The sequence below is a fragment of the Sparus aurata genome, chromosome 18 (assembly GCF_900880675.1).
Source record: "Sparus aurata chromosome 18, fSpaAur1.1, whole genome shotgun sequence".
In the NCBI taxonomy this organism is placed as follows: Eukaryota; Metazoa; Chordata; class Actinopteri; order Spariformes; family Sparidae; genus Sparus; species Sparus aurata.
This window is the reverse complement of record NC_044204.1, coordinates 27,317,554-27,333,858: the sequence shown is the minus strand read 5'-3', so window position 1 is coordinate 27,333,858 and position 16,305 is coordinate 27,317,554. Positions and strand designations below refer to the sequence as shown.

The window sequence follows — 16,305 nt, the reverse complement described above, 5'->3', positions numbered from 1 at the left end:
CATTTCACTCCGTCTCCCTGTCTGTTGTTGTATTGCGTTATTGCCGGGGCGGTTTCTCCTGCACAGTGCCTGTACCCGTTTCGCAAAAAGATCATCGGTTGTCACGCTAACACTCCCATCCTTTTTTCCCTCGGCTCGCCCTCTCAACCCTTCTTTTTCTCTACCCTTTTCCTCGTTCCTTTGCTGCTCCTCTACTTCCCAAACGTATCCCTCTCTCTCCTCTCCTCCCGCCCCAAACCTACAGAGCAGCTACACGTTAATATGAACTCACCCCCGAAAACATTACCGCTCCCTCAGCTCAATAATCAAATAATCATTTTGACATCGACATCACACAGGAGAATAGCTCTGAATGGGCACAAACAGGGGAGGAAAAACATACAGTTTCTTTTAATAATTTGCTAAAGAGTCAATGGAGCGTGTGCCCCTCGCCGCGCAATCGCTCCTCATTTTCTTTTTGATGAATAAGTGATGAGATTCTGCTGCTGTTGTTTGCCGGTTGGCACGACATCGGTATGCAGAAAGAGACAAAAGAAGACAGACTCTTTTTCCCTCTCCCTCTCTCTCTCTCCGCGCACCGTTGACGAACAGTTTGTCTGTATTTAATGAATCACGCAGCGATCATTTAATTCTGATTGGGTGAGCGGCAGCGAGAGTTGTGTTTCACGGACCTCCGAGTAACTCAGAGAAAATGGAGTCAGGCCCGGCTAATAAGAAATGAACTGCAAAACAGAGTGATGGCGGCACCGGAGTGCATTTGTCCTCTGTGGCCATTAATGTCAACTCTCACAGAGAAATGATGGCGTTATATTAAGAAGCAAGTGAGTTAAGACATAAAGTATGTGTGTGTGTGTGTGTAGGTGTGTTTGTGTGTGTGTTAGCAATGCAGCACAGGCAACACTCAGCATTAGTGCTCTTTGGTTGGATTCACACACCACCTCCATTAAATCAAAGCATGTGCGCAAATGGAAGAGGTCAACGGTGACCAGACTGGCCGAGGTATCATCAGCAGACGGGTACGGGTTCATGCCGGGACACCAGAGCGCAAACATGCCTCCAAGGTTGTCACCAAATTGAATCAGATGAGCTGTGAGAAAGTATCATCTTGCAACAAAAGATGTCAAATAACGTTTGTACTTTGACAATATATGCCGCTCGACGGATAATCTGTTCTGCTTTGACTTTGACGCATACATTTACTTGTAAGGGCGACACCAGCGGGAATTAATCTGTCGAGCGCTGCAATGGTCGTTTTATCCAATGATTACCAAACCTAACTTTGTTTCAAGGTACAGTCGACACAATGGCCCTAAAAAAGGCACAAAATCTGAATTTATGACAGCATGTGTTGGGCTGGTTACTTCTAAAGTGTAACACATATCATATAAGTAGTCGTTATCGTTTGAAAGTAATATGTTTCTTTACAATATTACTGTCTGTGTTACACAAAAAAGGTTATAAAAATAACCGCAGAAGACAATTGGGCATTACACAGTGGAAGCGGTTAATATTGTTTTGCTATTATGACGTCAGATGAAACTTTTACCAGCATTCATTCATCCCCATTTTCCTTATGTTTTGTGTTAAACTGCATTGGGAAAAAAAAGCCTATTGCCTCTGTCTGACCAGAGCCCATTGGCCTTCCAAACTGGGAGCCCTTACACTCTGTCCTGGGTTAAAACATTAACAGAAAAAGTTGTGTAAACATTCACATTATTTGTCAGAAATATAATAAAAAGGGGGAAAAAGGAGGAATAAGTAATTTAGTTTGATGAACAAAGTTGGCAGATAGTACGAGATGGAATTCACAGAACAATATTCACAATTTAATGAAAAATTAATCTCATTTGTTTGATCAGTGGACCCTTACAGAATAAAAGGAAACACATTATATTAAAGAGAATGGACAGAAATCAGGACTTCTTCACCACTCTTTTGCTGCCAATCTAGAGGAATTATTCATCGGTTCTTGTTGTTTCTATAAAATGAACTGAACACTGAATTGTGCTAACGCAGTACTGGACTTACTAACTTGAATTATATTAACACAAACCCTATCAGAAACAAGTTATTACATTAAACAAAAGCATAACATTAGGCTATCAGCACCCTGAAGCCAGGTAATATCGAAGAAGAGCTTTTGGCAGCTGCTTTGCCCACAATGAAGCGGTCGTGTTTGAAGTTGTCTGAATTACATAACCGGCCCTTTAAACGTTTTCGAGAGTGAATGGTGGCTGAGAGCTACTCCAGCCTGTCCATTGTTCTTGAGTCATGGCTTGAGTCATACTGCTTGGAGAGCCACCATCGGCAGAGTACAAGAGGTCACCGAGAGCCTGACTGCTATCTGGTGTTTTTCATTTTGAAAGGCAGTGCGCTGCATCAGTCACAGGATCAAATGACCGATAACAAGACTGTTCTTCAAAAAATACATTTTTAGAGAAAGGGATTAAATATAAAACACATCCGTCCTCACAATCATTAATTCATCTGCTTTCCCTCCCTCGGTATAATTTCCTCTTGTCTTCGGCCTCCCAGTTATAATTCTTTAATATGGTTTGTCTGAAAACAGCGCTGACCGCCTATGAACCCGCGATCTGGATTTCACTTTCAGTGCCGAGATCAATCAATGTTTGACACAGCTAGTGAGGGCAACTGAGAGAATGGAGCTCTGCATATATTACTGGGACCAGCGCAACTCTGATCCAGAGGGAGTGAGAGACGTTTAAAAAAGTAAAAATCACTAAAGAAAGGCACGAATGTATATCACTGTACTTCTTCAATCACAGCGAGAGACAGCGCGAGCAGTCAAGGCATTAAGCTGTAGACAATCAATAACAGGGAGCGACTTAATGTGTCTCAGAGATAGAGAGTGAAAAAATCATTCGGGCTAAGGCTCGAAACCCACGAAACATTTTCTGTTTTTTCTGTAGGCCTGTGAGCAAGCGGTGAGACCCTGTCTTCTGGTGAGATTGTTTCTGAAGCTTGACGCATCGATAGCGCTGGATGAGGGACCGCATCGACTTCAACCAAAATCCAGGGTAGCTTTAGCAGCGTGGCAGGGGGGGCTTAGTTATGTCAACCCATCACCTGGGGCTCTGAAGTCTCCTGCCAATTTCCAGCCAGCTGAAGTTCACCTCAGGAGACTCTACAGGTGCACGGGGTAATAAAATGTAACTAGGTGTCACTGTTGAACTTCCCCAGTTGGTAACTTACATTAAGACGGTTATTTTCTGTAATACTACTTGATGAAATGTAACATTTAACCGTGCAGTTGATGCGTTATCTAATGAATGCACAATTCACAGAGCAGGAATCTGAACACTGGATAAAGCCAATAAAAGTCTTGCTTCTTGCTTCTTGTTCTTGTTTGTTGACACACTAGAGTCGAGAGGGAATTCAGCACATCTCTGTTTATCACTACAAAAAACTAACATACTGTCAACGGGCACAAAACAGCTATTCTTGAGGTATGCTTCAGGAAAAAAAAATGTTATAAAATCAGGTTTGATGAGCGAACCCAGCTGTAAAAAACCTTCATTATACAGATAGGGGGAAAAAAAGGTGGAAAGTTCGGTGTATGTACGTAAGAGCTACTGAGGCTGAGATCTCTCGCTCAGACTGCGAGGCAACAAACATTTTGAGATAACAGCCTCAACAGATTGGGATTGTGAAAACATCTTTTAGACAAAAATAGGTCATAATGGGGTGAAAAGTTGAACTTATATATATATCAGAATGACATCTCTAGGTGATAAATGTGTATTTTGGAGGTTCTCTCTTCATCAGCCTGACAGAACACATGTTCTGGAAGCGAAATGGCCTGAAAAATATCCAAATCTTTCCACCTGTAGTGTCTGACCTTAAGAATCCCTATCAACTCCACAGCTGCTGCCCTGTAGCTGAACTAAACTCTGACTACCACTCTGTGGTAAATCGATTGAGAATCCATCCGGCAATCATTCGCTGACTTTACAAGGGCACAGAAACATGCTGCATACCTCAACCTGCTGACAGATCTGGATCAGCTTGGCCATCTGGTTCTCCAGTTCGCTGTTCCTCTTCACCAGGTTGGTCAGGTTGTTCTCCAGAGTTTGCTGTTGGGAGGGAGAAACAAAAGGGGTCGGAGGAGGAAAGGCCAGGAGCAGAGGAGACAAGACTGAACATTAGCATAGACGGCTGAGGGAATGGATGCAGAGGCACCGCCAATGTTATTGTCTATTCAAATTTTCATTCACTATTCAACTACGCCAGGCACGAGCCAAAATCTGGCTGATTAATCATTACAACGCATTGTGTTTTTGCTGGACCTGGTTTGTAGCATTACATTTTTGGTGAAGTTTCAAGCCGTGTCTTCAACCGACTACCCACTAAGTACGCTTGTATTCATACATTTCTACATTCGTACTGAAGTGTGAGTGTTGTGACTGCACTGTGAGGTCGTGCCCTAACATCAGTCACTTCCTGTAGTGCGTTCTGAACTTTGGATCACCTACAACTCATAAATAATAGAACTGTATGCGTGATACTGAAAAGTTGCTATCAAGACGTGCTTATTGTGTATATATTATCACACTCTATTACTGTTGCCTTCTGCCGTTTCCATGTACTTCTAATTTTGTTTGTGGCCCGAGGGTTGCTCTATAATAAAAAAGTCAGGCAAAACAGTTTCCTTACAAATGTGAAACTTGCTGCTGTTGTTAGCTTTCACAACAATTCAGCACACGGGTCCAAATGTTACGAAGGTCTGACGGAAAAGTTCTGCTACGGTCCTGCTAAAGGAATATGCAGGGGCGAGTGCAAGATGGTGCGTTTTCTACCCAAGTGGTCATGAAACAATGCAGTAGTATGTATTTTACTGACATGAAAGAATGCTGCCTGAAAAGTCCCTGTACAACATCACATATTGTATGGAGCTATAATCGATAAAAAGGGAAGAGAAATTCTCACAAACACAACATCTATAGGGTTGAGTAAATATCAGACTTACAATTACCTTGAAGTCAGCAAAAAACAAAAAAAAAAAAAAACATAGTATTTATTACTGCCGTTGCTTTTTAACAACTACAAACAGTATCGTCTGCTGGCATATTGACTGTGAGCGACGATCGAAAGGGACTGACTCTGACTTTGAAGACTCGAAAACACAACAGTCTCATCCCTGGGAAATTAAACCGATCAAACCTCCCCTGGCAATTTACATAATCAAACACTCAATCACTGTCCCCTTTAAGAGTGGCTGCTGTCAGTGCGCACACAGAGCGAGAAACACGCACGCACATAAATAAAACTCACTCGAACACACGCGTACAGTAACAAAAAAAGATGAGAATGGAAACAGGCACACGGTGAGCCAGAAATAGAAGTGCCGCTCAAAGGGAGGCAAATCAACGATGGCGGCGGCGGAGGCGACGACGACGACGACGAGCATCAAAACAACAACAACAACATCAACAACAACAACAACCACAGCTGCAGAGAGAACAGCAGAACAAAGCAGCAGACAAGCGGCGGGTGTTTGAAGTAGCTCTACTCATGCAGAGTGAAAAGGGAGGTGGGCTGGACGAGCACCTGGCCACGACTCTGACTGTCTTCACTGTAACTGTCTGTCTGTCTGTCTGTCTTTCCTATATCTCACCTGCCTGCCGCTCCTCAGCCTGATCCACTTCGCCTGCCTTCTGTCTGTTTGACTTTGCAGCCCGCTTAATTATTTATCTGCCTGCTTATCCCCCTCCCCGCATCCCCTTCCTTTTCCATCCAGGTGTCTACTACCTGCGTGCCTCTTTACGTCCAAGCAGCAGGGACTAAAGGGGGAGGATGTGGGAGGAGGAGGAGGAGGAGGAGGAGGGGATGGGAGGGGGGGAGGTTGGTAAAAAGGCAGCCAGGGAACTCACCGCAGCGCTTGTCTTTGAAGCCTCCATTACTGCATCTGACACTCTGCCCGGGCTCACCTGATAAGCCTACGAACACACACACACACACACACCCACATAAGTGCACACATAAACGCAGCACACAAGACAAGCCCCCGGTCACACAAACGTCCGCCACCCAGTCAATGAAGCGGGCAGCGCCTTCCTTTATGAGTTGCCACAAACACCCTTCTTATGCTCTAATAAATTTTTTTCTTCTTTTGAATGCATTGTGAGAGAGCACTAGCGTGGCGCACAGTGTGTCTGCTGATGTTTGTTTTCACCCCCTCCGCCCCCGAAGCTGCTGGCGCTGGAGTTACATCACCGGAGCGAGCGGTTTTGGGTCTGTTGTGTCGCGAGCCCCTGTGTGAGTGTGTTTTTGTGTGAGGGAGTTCTGAAGTGGAACATCAGTGAGAGGGGACAGATGGGTCATTAATTAGCAAGCTGGAGACGAAGAAGATGATTAATACATCAGGACACAGCTGCCTCCCATGAGACGCCAGGGAAACAAACTCCTCTGGCCCCTCCACGCACATGCATGTGTGTTTCTGCCCGTCTTATGGAACTTGGTAAGAAGGTGCACCTGAGCCTCTCCGTACGTAGATCATTTCTGCTAATACTTCCTCTACCCCCTACCTAAGTGACCACACAGAGTCAGTTGTGTGTATGTGTGTCCGTATTTAGGGTGCTTCCTGACTTGTGTTGGCACCACTGAGGCCTCAGATCAGCAGGCAGGACGAGTGGCAGAGAGAGAGAGAGAGAGAGAGGGAGAGAAGGGGGATGGCAGACGAACCCGTCAACAACAAACTCATTAAAACACACAACAGACATCAAAGACAGACTCGGAGATAGAGCGGGAAGAGAGCAGGGAAAATGGAGGCAGAAAAGGTATGTGATGGGCGGGAGAAAGTGCCGGCAAGTGTCGGTGACATGCAGGGGTCGGCAAGAATAAACGTCAATCCGGACAAGGACAACATTAAAAAAAATGTATCCAATACGATGGTTTATTCTGTCGAGAGTGGCTACGACGACTGTTCGGAACTTCGAAAGACTTTAACATTTGGTTGCATCAGTTTGGAAATTCATCACTTAGTTTGTCCCCCTAGTGACTTATGGAACCAGGTCGCACCATTAAAACTCCATGTTCTTATCTAGTGAAGAGCTATATAGGTGCTAATGTTGTTTTTTTTGGTGCCATCCAATCAGAGGCAGCTAAGTAGGCTGAAGAAGTTAAAAAAGTCACTACAGCGTCACGCGCCGCAAATTTAACGTCCAAAAATAACATTTTGGGGGTTTCCAAAAAACTGAATTGATCTAAACTGCCAAACCTATTTAAATGTAGGTCATAGGTTTACTATGTTTAATCTACAAATCTATGGAGTTATGTGTCAGAGTTAGTTGTACTGATGCAAGTTTTGAAACAAGAAGGAAATATCCCATTATGCTAACTGACACGACGGGCCAATGTTTTGTAATGCGAGGGCTTTTTTTGGTGAAGTCCAATTGAATGTTTATGTTAACAAGCTAACGGTCACTTTGTCAGTTGGTTCAGATGGCTACGTAGGAGTTACACCTTAACGTTTCTTACTCTTCGTTGCACGTGAGCCATGTTATCAAGCTAATGCTAGCTTTGTCACTTGGTTCAGATAGCTACATCGCAGCTACACTTTAAAGTTTCTTACTCGTCATTGTACGTGAGTAGGCTAATATGTTACCAAGCGAACACTAGCTTTGTCAGTCGGTTCAGATTGCTACGCAGCACTTAATGTTTCTTACTCTTGTACTTGGGTCTGTGCTAGCAAGCTAACTTTAGCTTTGTCTATGTAGCTAAGTAGCAGTTATACTTAAACATCTCTTACTCTTCATTGTACTTGAGTCATATGTAATCAAGCTAACATTATGTTTGTCAGTTGGTTCAGTTAGCTGGTTAACAGTTTCACCCGACACTACTACTGGGTTTAAAAACTGTGAAGTAGTTTGTGTGCGCAGTTTGTTTTAATCTTGTGATGACTAAATCTCTAGCCTACATTAGAACCAAGTTTAAACTTACAAAGAGCCACAGCCTGGGCGTCACCTGAGCTTCCATTTCATCCCAGTATTTCTGGAATATATAGATTTATCGAGTTGGCAGGTAATTCAGAAAGATGAATACAGAAAAGGACAATAACAGAGACGGAGAGAGAGAGAACTAAGTATACAAACACAGAAGTGACAGAATAATGGAAGAAATGGAGATGAGGATATAAAAGAAATGAGTGAAGCATTGCATTTTTCATTGCTTGAGGCACACGACTGGGGCTTGCTGGGGTAGGCGGGGTCATTAGCATAAGGTAATACCATTCATTCACTGATTCTGGCTTGGACGCGGCCTGTCATGAGAGTGATCAGAGAGAGAGCGACAGAGTTGGAGGTGGTTGATGGGATGGAAATAGGCACCAGGCTCGTGCTGAGAGGGGGCAGCCTGGCCCGGCAGAGTAGCTCCAGTCTAGTCTGCCCTCTAATTCAGGCTTCTGTCTCTTCGGCGCCTCTCTTTTCCCCTTGTTATCTGTCTTTCTGTCATCCTCTACCTTTCTCTCTTTCGCACTTTCCCCTCTCCCTCGAACCTGACTGTGAATCTCCTCCCCTCGCTCCGTCTCTCGCTACTTCAGTCCTTATTCTGTCCGTCTCCGCACAGTAACGGCTGCGGCTGCTGACAGCCCATCATTTTGGTTTAGATCACCACCCCCTCATATGACTTCATTGTGTTGAGGGGCTCCTGGGTCTCATTTCTTTACAGATGATCCCATATCTCTTTGAAAGAAAAAAAAACACAAGACAGGACAGATCCCTATTTATATTACAGTAGCTACAGAGACTGGAGAGAGGGGATTGTGGGTGAAAAAAAAAAAAGATACCTGTCTTACAGGAGACTTGCGTATGATGAAAGGTTTACTGAACACACATTCGACTTAAGTCTGACCCCGCCTGTCACTGTTTAATCTCCAGCCATCACTGTTCGGAGTCTGTAGGCTGCAGCTCCATTCACAGTGCCGCTAAGCCGTGAAATTACACAGAATTACATCATGAAAATAAGAAACGAACTGATCTGTGTCTACACGACTACAATCCAAAATACTCGTGTTTCTGAGAAAATTGAACAAGCTAATCGCTAATTTCTTCAAAAGTGTCCGTTGTTGTGCGTCGGTACAAACCGTGATGGTAACTGTGACAAATGAACGGTTTTGCAATTTTCTGAAATCGTGGTACGGTAATCCAATTACAGTGTAATCACTCCCTCAACCTGAGGCGTCGGCCGAGTTCGTTGTTGCTTTGCTACGGGAACATTAAAGCGACTTTTATCCGAGGTCAGATTCAAGTTCAGAAACAGATAAAGGTGAAAGACAGTGAGAGGAGAAAAGTGGACGCGGTGTAATGAAAATTCACACATCAGACAGGAGAGTGTCTCCGAAGCATTAAGAAGTGCCTAGCTATAAGGGGAAGAAATGCACACACGGCTTTAACGTTCAGATGGCTAATTAGATGACTTTGTCCAGTAGCTGAGTCTCAGGGATCGTTTCGACAACAAAAAAATTCAACCGCCACGACAACAAAAAATGGAACAGAACACCCCGAGGCCAAGTATCCGACTTCAAAGTCTTTTTTTCTTTTTAATTAATTCAGGATCCTCCCTCGTGCACCGGAGAGGACGCGGAGGACAGTTAGAGAAACAGAAATGAAAGCGAGAGAAAGCGGGGCGAGATTAAACTCGAGAAAAGAGCAACAGAATAGAACAAGCTCACTTTACAGCTGTTGTTAACAAGAGGCTTTTCACAGTCTGGACGTGTCAGTAACACAAGCCTTCTGGGAAACGGGGTTGCTTTTTTTTTTTTGGTCTGAGGATAATATTCCATAGGGCAGAACTCTCGAGGCCGAGTTATAACAAACGGGGAGTCACGCTTGTCTCATAACCCGCTGACTGGGGCCCAATTAAAAGGAAATATATGCTAAAATAGTCACATATTGCAAAACCCTGGCGCGTTCCAGCCGAGGTTCAGTCAATCCCCTTGTGCCACATTTGCTACGGGACCAACAGCGCTGCCCAAAACCACCTAAAATGCCACTTTATGTTTGTGTCTCACGTCCATTTGTGCATTTTGAAAGAAATAAATGCCTGTAGCCTGTTGCGCAACCCGGGTCATTCGAGGCAATTCGACTAAATAAGCAACAGAAATTTCACGTCTCAACTCTGGGTGAACTCGGGTGACCTTCAAGCGACTAGCGAACGCGTTAAAGCGATCAAGGGATCTGAAAGCGGTGGAGGCGCGGCCGTAAATGCGAGCAGACAGCTAGAAGATGCTCGCTTTCATTTCCTGGTCTTGTGGGAGAATTTAAAAAGGAGTTGCTGCGAGAGAGCGGGAGAAGGGACGCGGGGAAGTGTGCGGGAAGGAAAATATGTGCCGCCGCCGTCAACTGCTTCGCGCTCAGCTTTATGAATCCCAATTGCCTTTTTCCCTTGAGACTTATTATGAGAAAGAGCCATCTTTAAATGGACACAAATCCAATGGTAATTCACGTTTTTTTTGGCCACACGAGGGGATTAGGATCAAGAAAATATCTCTGTGGGTTTAAAAGGGAATAATGAATCGTCATGACTACTGAAGAGTGGCGAGGAGGCCAGACACAAGCTGGCACACGGTTTTTGTTTATAAGACGCTTGGCTATCCCACGGGGCCCGCTCGTGCTCTCCGCTTCGCAATTATTTGTTTGGGTCAGGGACGGACTGACCCGATACTGCTAACAACAAGCAAAGAGAACATGAATGGATAAGAAAAGGCAAACACAGAAATAGATAGTTACATGAAGCCACATCACGGACCGTTTCCCAACTTTTTCCTCGAGGCCTTTATTAGACAGTTCCATATCAGATTACAGACTGAGGATACTGTGATATTTGAATGTGAAGAGATGGGAATTTAATACTGAGGATTAAGGGGGGGGCTTGGACTGAGATGAAGTGGGGTTAGCAGAAAACAGTGATATGGTTGAATGGGCTTAAAGGATCTTTCTTTTTCATTTCAGTCGGCCTACGCCGGAATCTTCTTGGAACAGTGCAGTTCAGTTTCATGGATTAATAACGAGACAGTAAAAAAACCAAAAACAACATGCATACGAGTCGGCTCGGCTGTTATTCAAGATGATCAATAACTCTGCCGAGGGGAGACAGCGACTGTTTTATCACTCCTTTTTTTTCCCCCGCAGCCATTGATACACTAATGATGTTGCTTTAACTGAGTGCAATCTTACAAACGAGGACAGAGGAGCAGCAGATCAATAAGCAAAAGTGGGACTCGGGAAAGGAAAACACAATTTCATACTGTTTTTCTTTCTACGTTCCGTTCTCTGGACCTTATTTCCCCCTGACAACATATTGTTTGTTCAGTTATGGACAATCAATATTTCTGCGTTTTGTTTAATTACCTCATAATATATACATTTGGACTTTGTATTTCTTCTCCCAAACTAGATACAGGGTTCGTACACATTTTTCAAGGTCAAATTCAAGCACTTTTCAAGCACTTATAAGGGTCATTTTCAAGATTTTCCAGCACCTTATTGCTGGGGTAAAATACATATCTACAGGAATATATATACACTTGTGATTTTTTTTCTTCACTTTTTATCACAATTATGTACATTGTATTATGCTGTAAACATCTAAAATTATTATTATTAAAATTATTTCATAATAGTAAAAACTTCAGAAATTAATTATCCAGTCTGATCCCAATTTTGTGAAAGACTAAGAGTTATAATGTCAAGCACTTTCAAGCACTTAAACTAAAATCCAAGCACTTTTCAGACCTTGAAAACGCAACATTGAAATTCAAGCACTTTCAAGGATTTCAAGCATCCGTACGAACCCTGTAGATAGTGCCCCTTTTAATATACAGCACACAAGTGAACGATCAACAGCGTCTTCTTCCTCTTCAACACACTCAGGTGGATTCACACCGGACGTCCTACGTGTTTTGCGGCTTCTTGTGAACCGAACAATCCGCTGTCGGTCGCTCGATAACAATTCAAGTCACGGCAACTGACGAAGAAAATCGCACCGCTTGTAACCACAACTGTACTCTATTGAGACGCATTTAAGTTCGATGCTGATATGCAGAAGCCTAATTGAACCAATGTCTCATCAATCAGGTGGAATTGATCCCAAAAAGCTGACACAGGATTTTCCAACAGAGACTGATCAGCGACAGATAACGCTCCAATGAAAGACAGAGTTTGTGTTGATGCCAAATACGTGGTGCGGTATTTTAGATAATACATCTGTATGGACTGTGACGGAAATATATCAACAGCTCCTCAAACGTAATGGCATTTATAAGAGAAGGCTTGATATATTAAGCAGGTATGAGTGGATCTGCAAAACAGTGTCATCATTTCAGTTGTATGCTGCGCCGCTCAAAACAAATCTGTGTTATCCACGTCCAGCAGATGATATCATTAGTCTGGTGCCACAAGCTGGGGGGCTGGATAAGAAATATCCCTGTCGTCAAGACTTGAGCTGTAGCCGACCGCTGTGACTCCTGACTTAAGACATTATCATCACAGTGGCTCGGTTTGGCTGCTTTGTGCAGATTGGTGATACGGGAGAGCTTTGATAGGGAAGCAACAGGGTTCTGAGCTAAGCATTAAAATTTAGTTATTTATAGTGTGCACAGGTTCACCTGCAACATTGACAGTAGTGTCCAGAGAAACAGAGAGCGCAACTATGTCTCTGACTTAAATCCGTGACCGGCATCTGATGTTTCACAGCCTGTCGCTCGGAAGAGGGCCTAGATTGCAAGATACCAGTAAAAATAAGCACGGTCATAAACAATTACTTGGTTTTCTTTATTTTCAGATGTGCAAACAATGAGTATTTTGAATAAATTCAAGATATTTGCAGTAGAAGAACACTGACGGTGATAATATCTGGACTCACAATGTGAACGACTCACAATGTGAACAGATTGAGAATGAAAAAGAAAAAGAGGAAACAGAGGCAGCAGCCCCACTGGTTCCTGTCAGTGTGCAGAATTTTCTCCATATCGAATGCACAGACGTGAAATTGATATTGATCGACTCTTCTAACCCGAGGGTAGAACGGGTAGAACGGCAAATAAGTTAATTTCCCAAAATGCTGGAGAATTCCTATGAGGCTCAAAAAGGGTTTCACCACTTTCATACCTTAAATTTTGTCTTTGATTAGCAGCAGTGTGGCCGTTAACAATTTTATTTTAAGGGGGTTGCGTAAGACTGACAGGACACTGTCATCAACATAAAGGAATCTTTACGAATGTTCATGATTGTTGCCATTTCTGCCAATTAACTCTTACCCTACCCCCCTTTTAAAATTGACTGATGGCAATTAATGACAAGAGCCATAAAGATTCATGAAGGCTTGATGTTCATGACAGGTGTCACGTCATGGTTCTGATGGTGTCACATCAGTCTTATTCACACCCCTTCAACTAAAGTGGTGGGCTATCGAGTGACCCAATCCGCGGGGAGGCTGCCCGCCCACCAGATAATCCAGGTTAAATCTCTCGAGTCAATGAGCACCTCCACTGAAGTGTCCTTCAGCGACGGTGAATCCCTGCTGCCGCCAAAGACGCCACGCTGAAGCCGACCTTAACCTCGGACCTCTCCGTGAAACTGGGAGTGAATGATTCTCTTCCTTCTTTCTTTCTTTCAACTGAAAATCACCATTATATGCAACATTTGCAAAGTGGAAACAGTTCCGCTCTCACAGCCTCATCTGCAAAAATCTGGCTTGTTGTTGTCAGACAGATCAGTTCAACGGTATACAAACCCGACATTGTCATCCTTTCGACAATCTCCTATAAGCCACATGATTCTGAGATTTCCTCAGTGGGAAAAGGGTTTTTTTCCTGCACGTAAACCAGCTTTCGGGAAAAGTTTTCCAAATTCAAATGTTTTTTGTTATTACTGTGCAAAGTTCCTGTTAAATGAATAAATAGCTTCCCAAACATGAACCGTGGATAAAGTCATGGAGATGGCGCGGATGCCGTGTGTGACGGTGAGGACGCAGCCCAGCTCATTAGGCAGGATCTCCGTGGCTTGTTACCAGCCACCTGTCCATTACGTGCACCTCCCACGGCAACCAGCTCCAAGTGGCAGCCTGCAGCATGATGGCCTTCGCTCTCCTCTCCCTCCTCTCTGATTGGTTTCCATTGCACATGGACTTTATATTATTCGCAAATTAATTTGGCCAAAAATGCCCACTTAGCTCCTGCGTGGGGGAAAAAAAAAAAACCAGACGAGGTTCAGAATAGAAACAGAGAGAGAGGGAGAGTGGCAAACAGCGAGAGCGACAGGCAGCAGCCACATTTCATTGGCTGTAATACAATTATCTAGCTGCCGACGGCTCGTTGGTATATTCATATGACACGGTTATTCATTTCGACTTATTTACTAAAATGGAATAACAGAGACTGCAGTGAGTTGGGTCTGAGTCATTCTGACTGATGGGAACCTAGAGGCTGTATTTTTATTTATTTCTAAACTCTGACTCATTGCTGCAATGAAAAGTTTTCCAGCAATCCCCCCCCCCCCCCCCAAACAGAAATAACATATTATGAACCAAGTGCTGCTATAAATTCTTACCAATTAAGTACCAGAGGACTGGACATAAACAGAGGACACACAGAATGACTTCATCCTGTTAGGGGCTGTTTGGACCTGGTACCAACATGCAGCTCTAAGTATAGTATAGGTGTGAATGAGCCTAGGACGCATTTCGCACTGTCACTCGGACCACATTCCGAAGTGGTCTTGGACACATGTGGCCACAGTCCTCGTCCTGGACCGCCTGCTCAACCGTAGTCCTCCGCGAAACAACACGACAAAGCCACAACAACGATCATAATGGATTACACGTGTAGTTCACTGTAGCGTCAGTGACATGTTCGGGCTCTCTTGACCTGCCGATGTAAGCAGCGTTTTGTGAAAAAGTAACTATTGAACTAGTGACGGCAACATCCCCAGACTCCCTTAACTAATCTTGTCGTACCTCCCAGCAGCTGTTTGAACGTTTACACCAAACCCATTCAAGGATAAAACACATTGATGTAACAACTCTGTACTGATGTGCATCTGCAATTTTACAAATGACAGGAAACAGTGACAAATGAAGGCTACTTGTTTGACAACGTGGAGAAAGCCCCCAGGCTCCCTTATAAAAAGGCTGAATTTTGAGTCTTGCTTGAGACTTTGAGACTTTATAAATTTAGTGAAATGCTGTCAGCAACACATTCTTTGCTACTTGGACCGTCTTGTTAATCCGGCAAACGTCGTATTAAGATATTTATTTCCTTGTGTGTAAAACATGTGTACACACAGAGCAGGGAGGTGAGATCTGATCGCAAGACTGAAGGGGGGCTCAAATCTGTCCTCTTGCTAAAACCAAATGTGAACAGCCTCTCGTTTAGTTCGGTCCACAGTTACTGGAGACCGTTTCTAAAACTCTTCCCAGCTTTATAGCGCGAACTCATTAGCAAACAGAAATACAGCTCTTAACCTGCCCGCAAAATGCTGTGTTGAGTTAAGTGGAGAAGAAGCAGCTATCATATCATCAATGCAGATGAGCTAGAAGTGCGGAGCCGCCGAGCAGTAAAGCAGCGGCAGCACCCACAGGAGGTCACAGAGACGTGCCGTGTTCACCCTCACATATATAACAGCGTAATGAGATCCTCAGCTGGTACACAGAAACAAGCGGCTCCTGCAGGAGATGTTTGCCGAGAGGAATAAAAAGAAAAAAGAAAAAAAACAAGGCGACCTGATTGGTTAGCTGGGTGTTGCGAGCGCAGAAAAGATGAAGCATGAATGTTTTGTATGTTTTTTTGTAATCATCTGAATAATGCCGGCGCGTGCGCAAGCATTAAACCACCTCGTGTTATTTGCGCACCGGAGCTCCGAGATTTCGGAAAAGGCAATTTCATGTCGGCTTTGCAACTTCGACAGCGGCTGCGTGAACCTCACACCTCACACCTTTTTTGCTTTAATAACTACAATCAGGATGCGCCTGCGATTAAATACTATAATCCCGTTTCATCTCAACCACACCAAAAAAAAAAAAAGGTGACCACAGGAGCGAGATAAGCAGAGCCGTCAGTGGTGCCTGGTTAGCTGATCCAAAGAGAAAAAAAAAACCTAGATGTTTTCACTAAACCTCCTCTTAAGCCTTTAAGCATCAAGGCATCCAGGGGAAAGAGAGGAAGAGTTGTGGAGACGTCGGGGAAGTCACTTTTATGTGGAGGTAACAGATGTCAACTGAGGACTTTGTCTAGTTTTGAAGCTGATACATATTTTATTTTTTCTCAGACTCAAATACACTTTGCTGGGTTTT

General features: G+C 43.9%; 1 protein-coding gene across 5 annotated transcripts in view; it reads right to left on the bottom strand.

Annotated features, from left to right (window-relative positions):
* mid2 (midline 2) overlaps positions 1-16,305 on the bottom strand; it is a 170,461-nt gene that overhangs the window by 50,813 nt on the left and 103,343 nt on the right. For 3 of the 5 annotated variants that reach the window (XM_030396530.1, XM_030396531.1, XM_030396529.1), the window contains 3 exons: positions 5,892-5,957; positions 4,988-4,993; positions 3,999-4,094 (listed from right to left, as the gene is read on the bottom strand). In XM_030396530.1, coding sequence (XP_030252390.1) covers positions 3,999-4,094; positions 4,988-4,993; positions 5,892-5,957 — 168 coding nt within the window. The remainder of the gene's footprint in view (positions 1-3,998; positions 4,095-4,987; positions 4,994-5,891; positions 5,958-16,305) is intronic. The other 2 variants (XM_030396532.1, XM_030396533.1) reach the window with 2 other exon arrangements.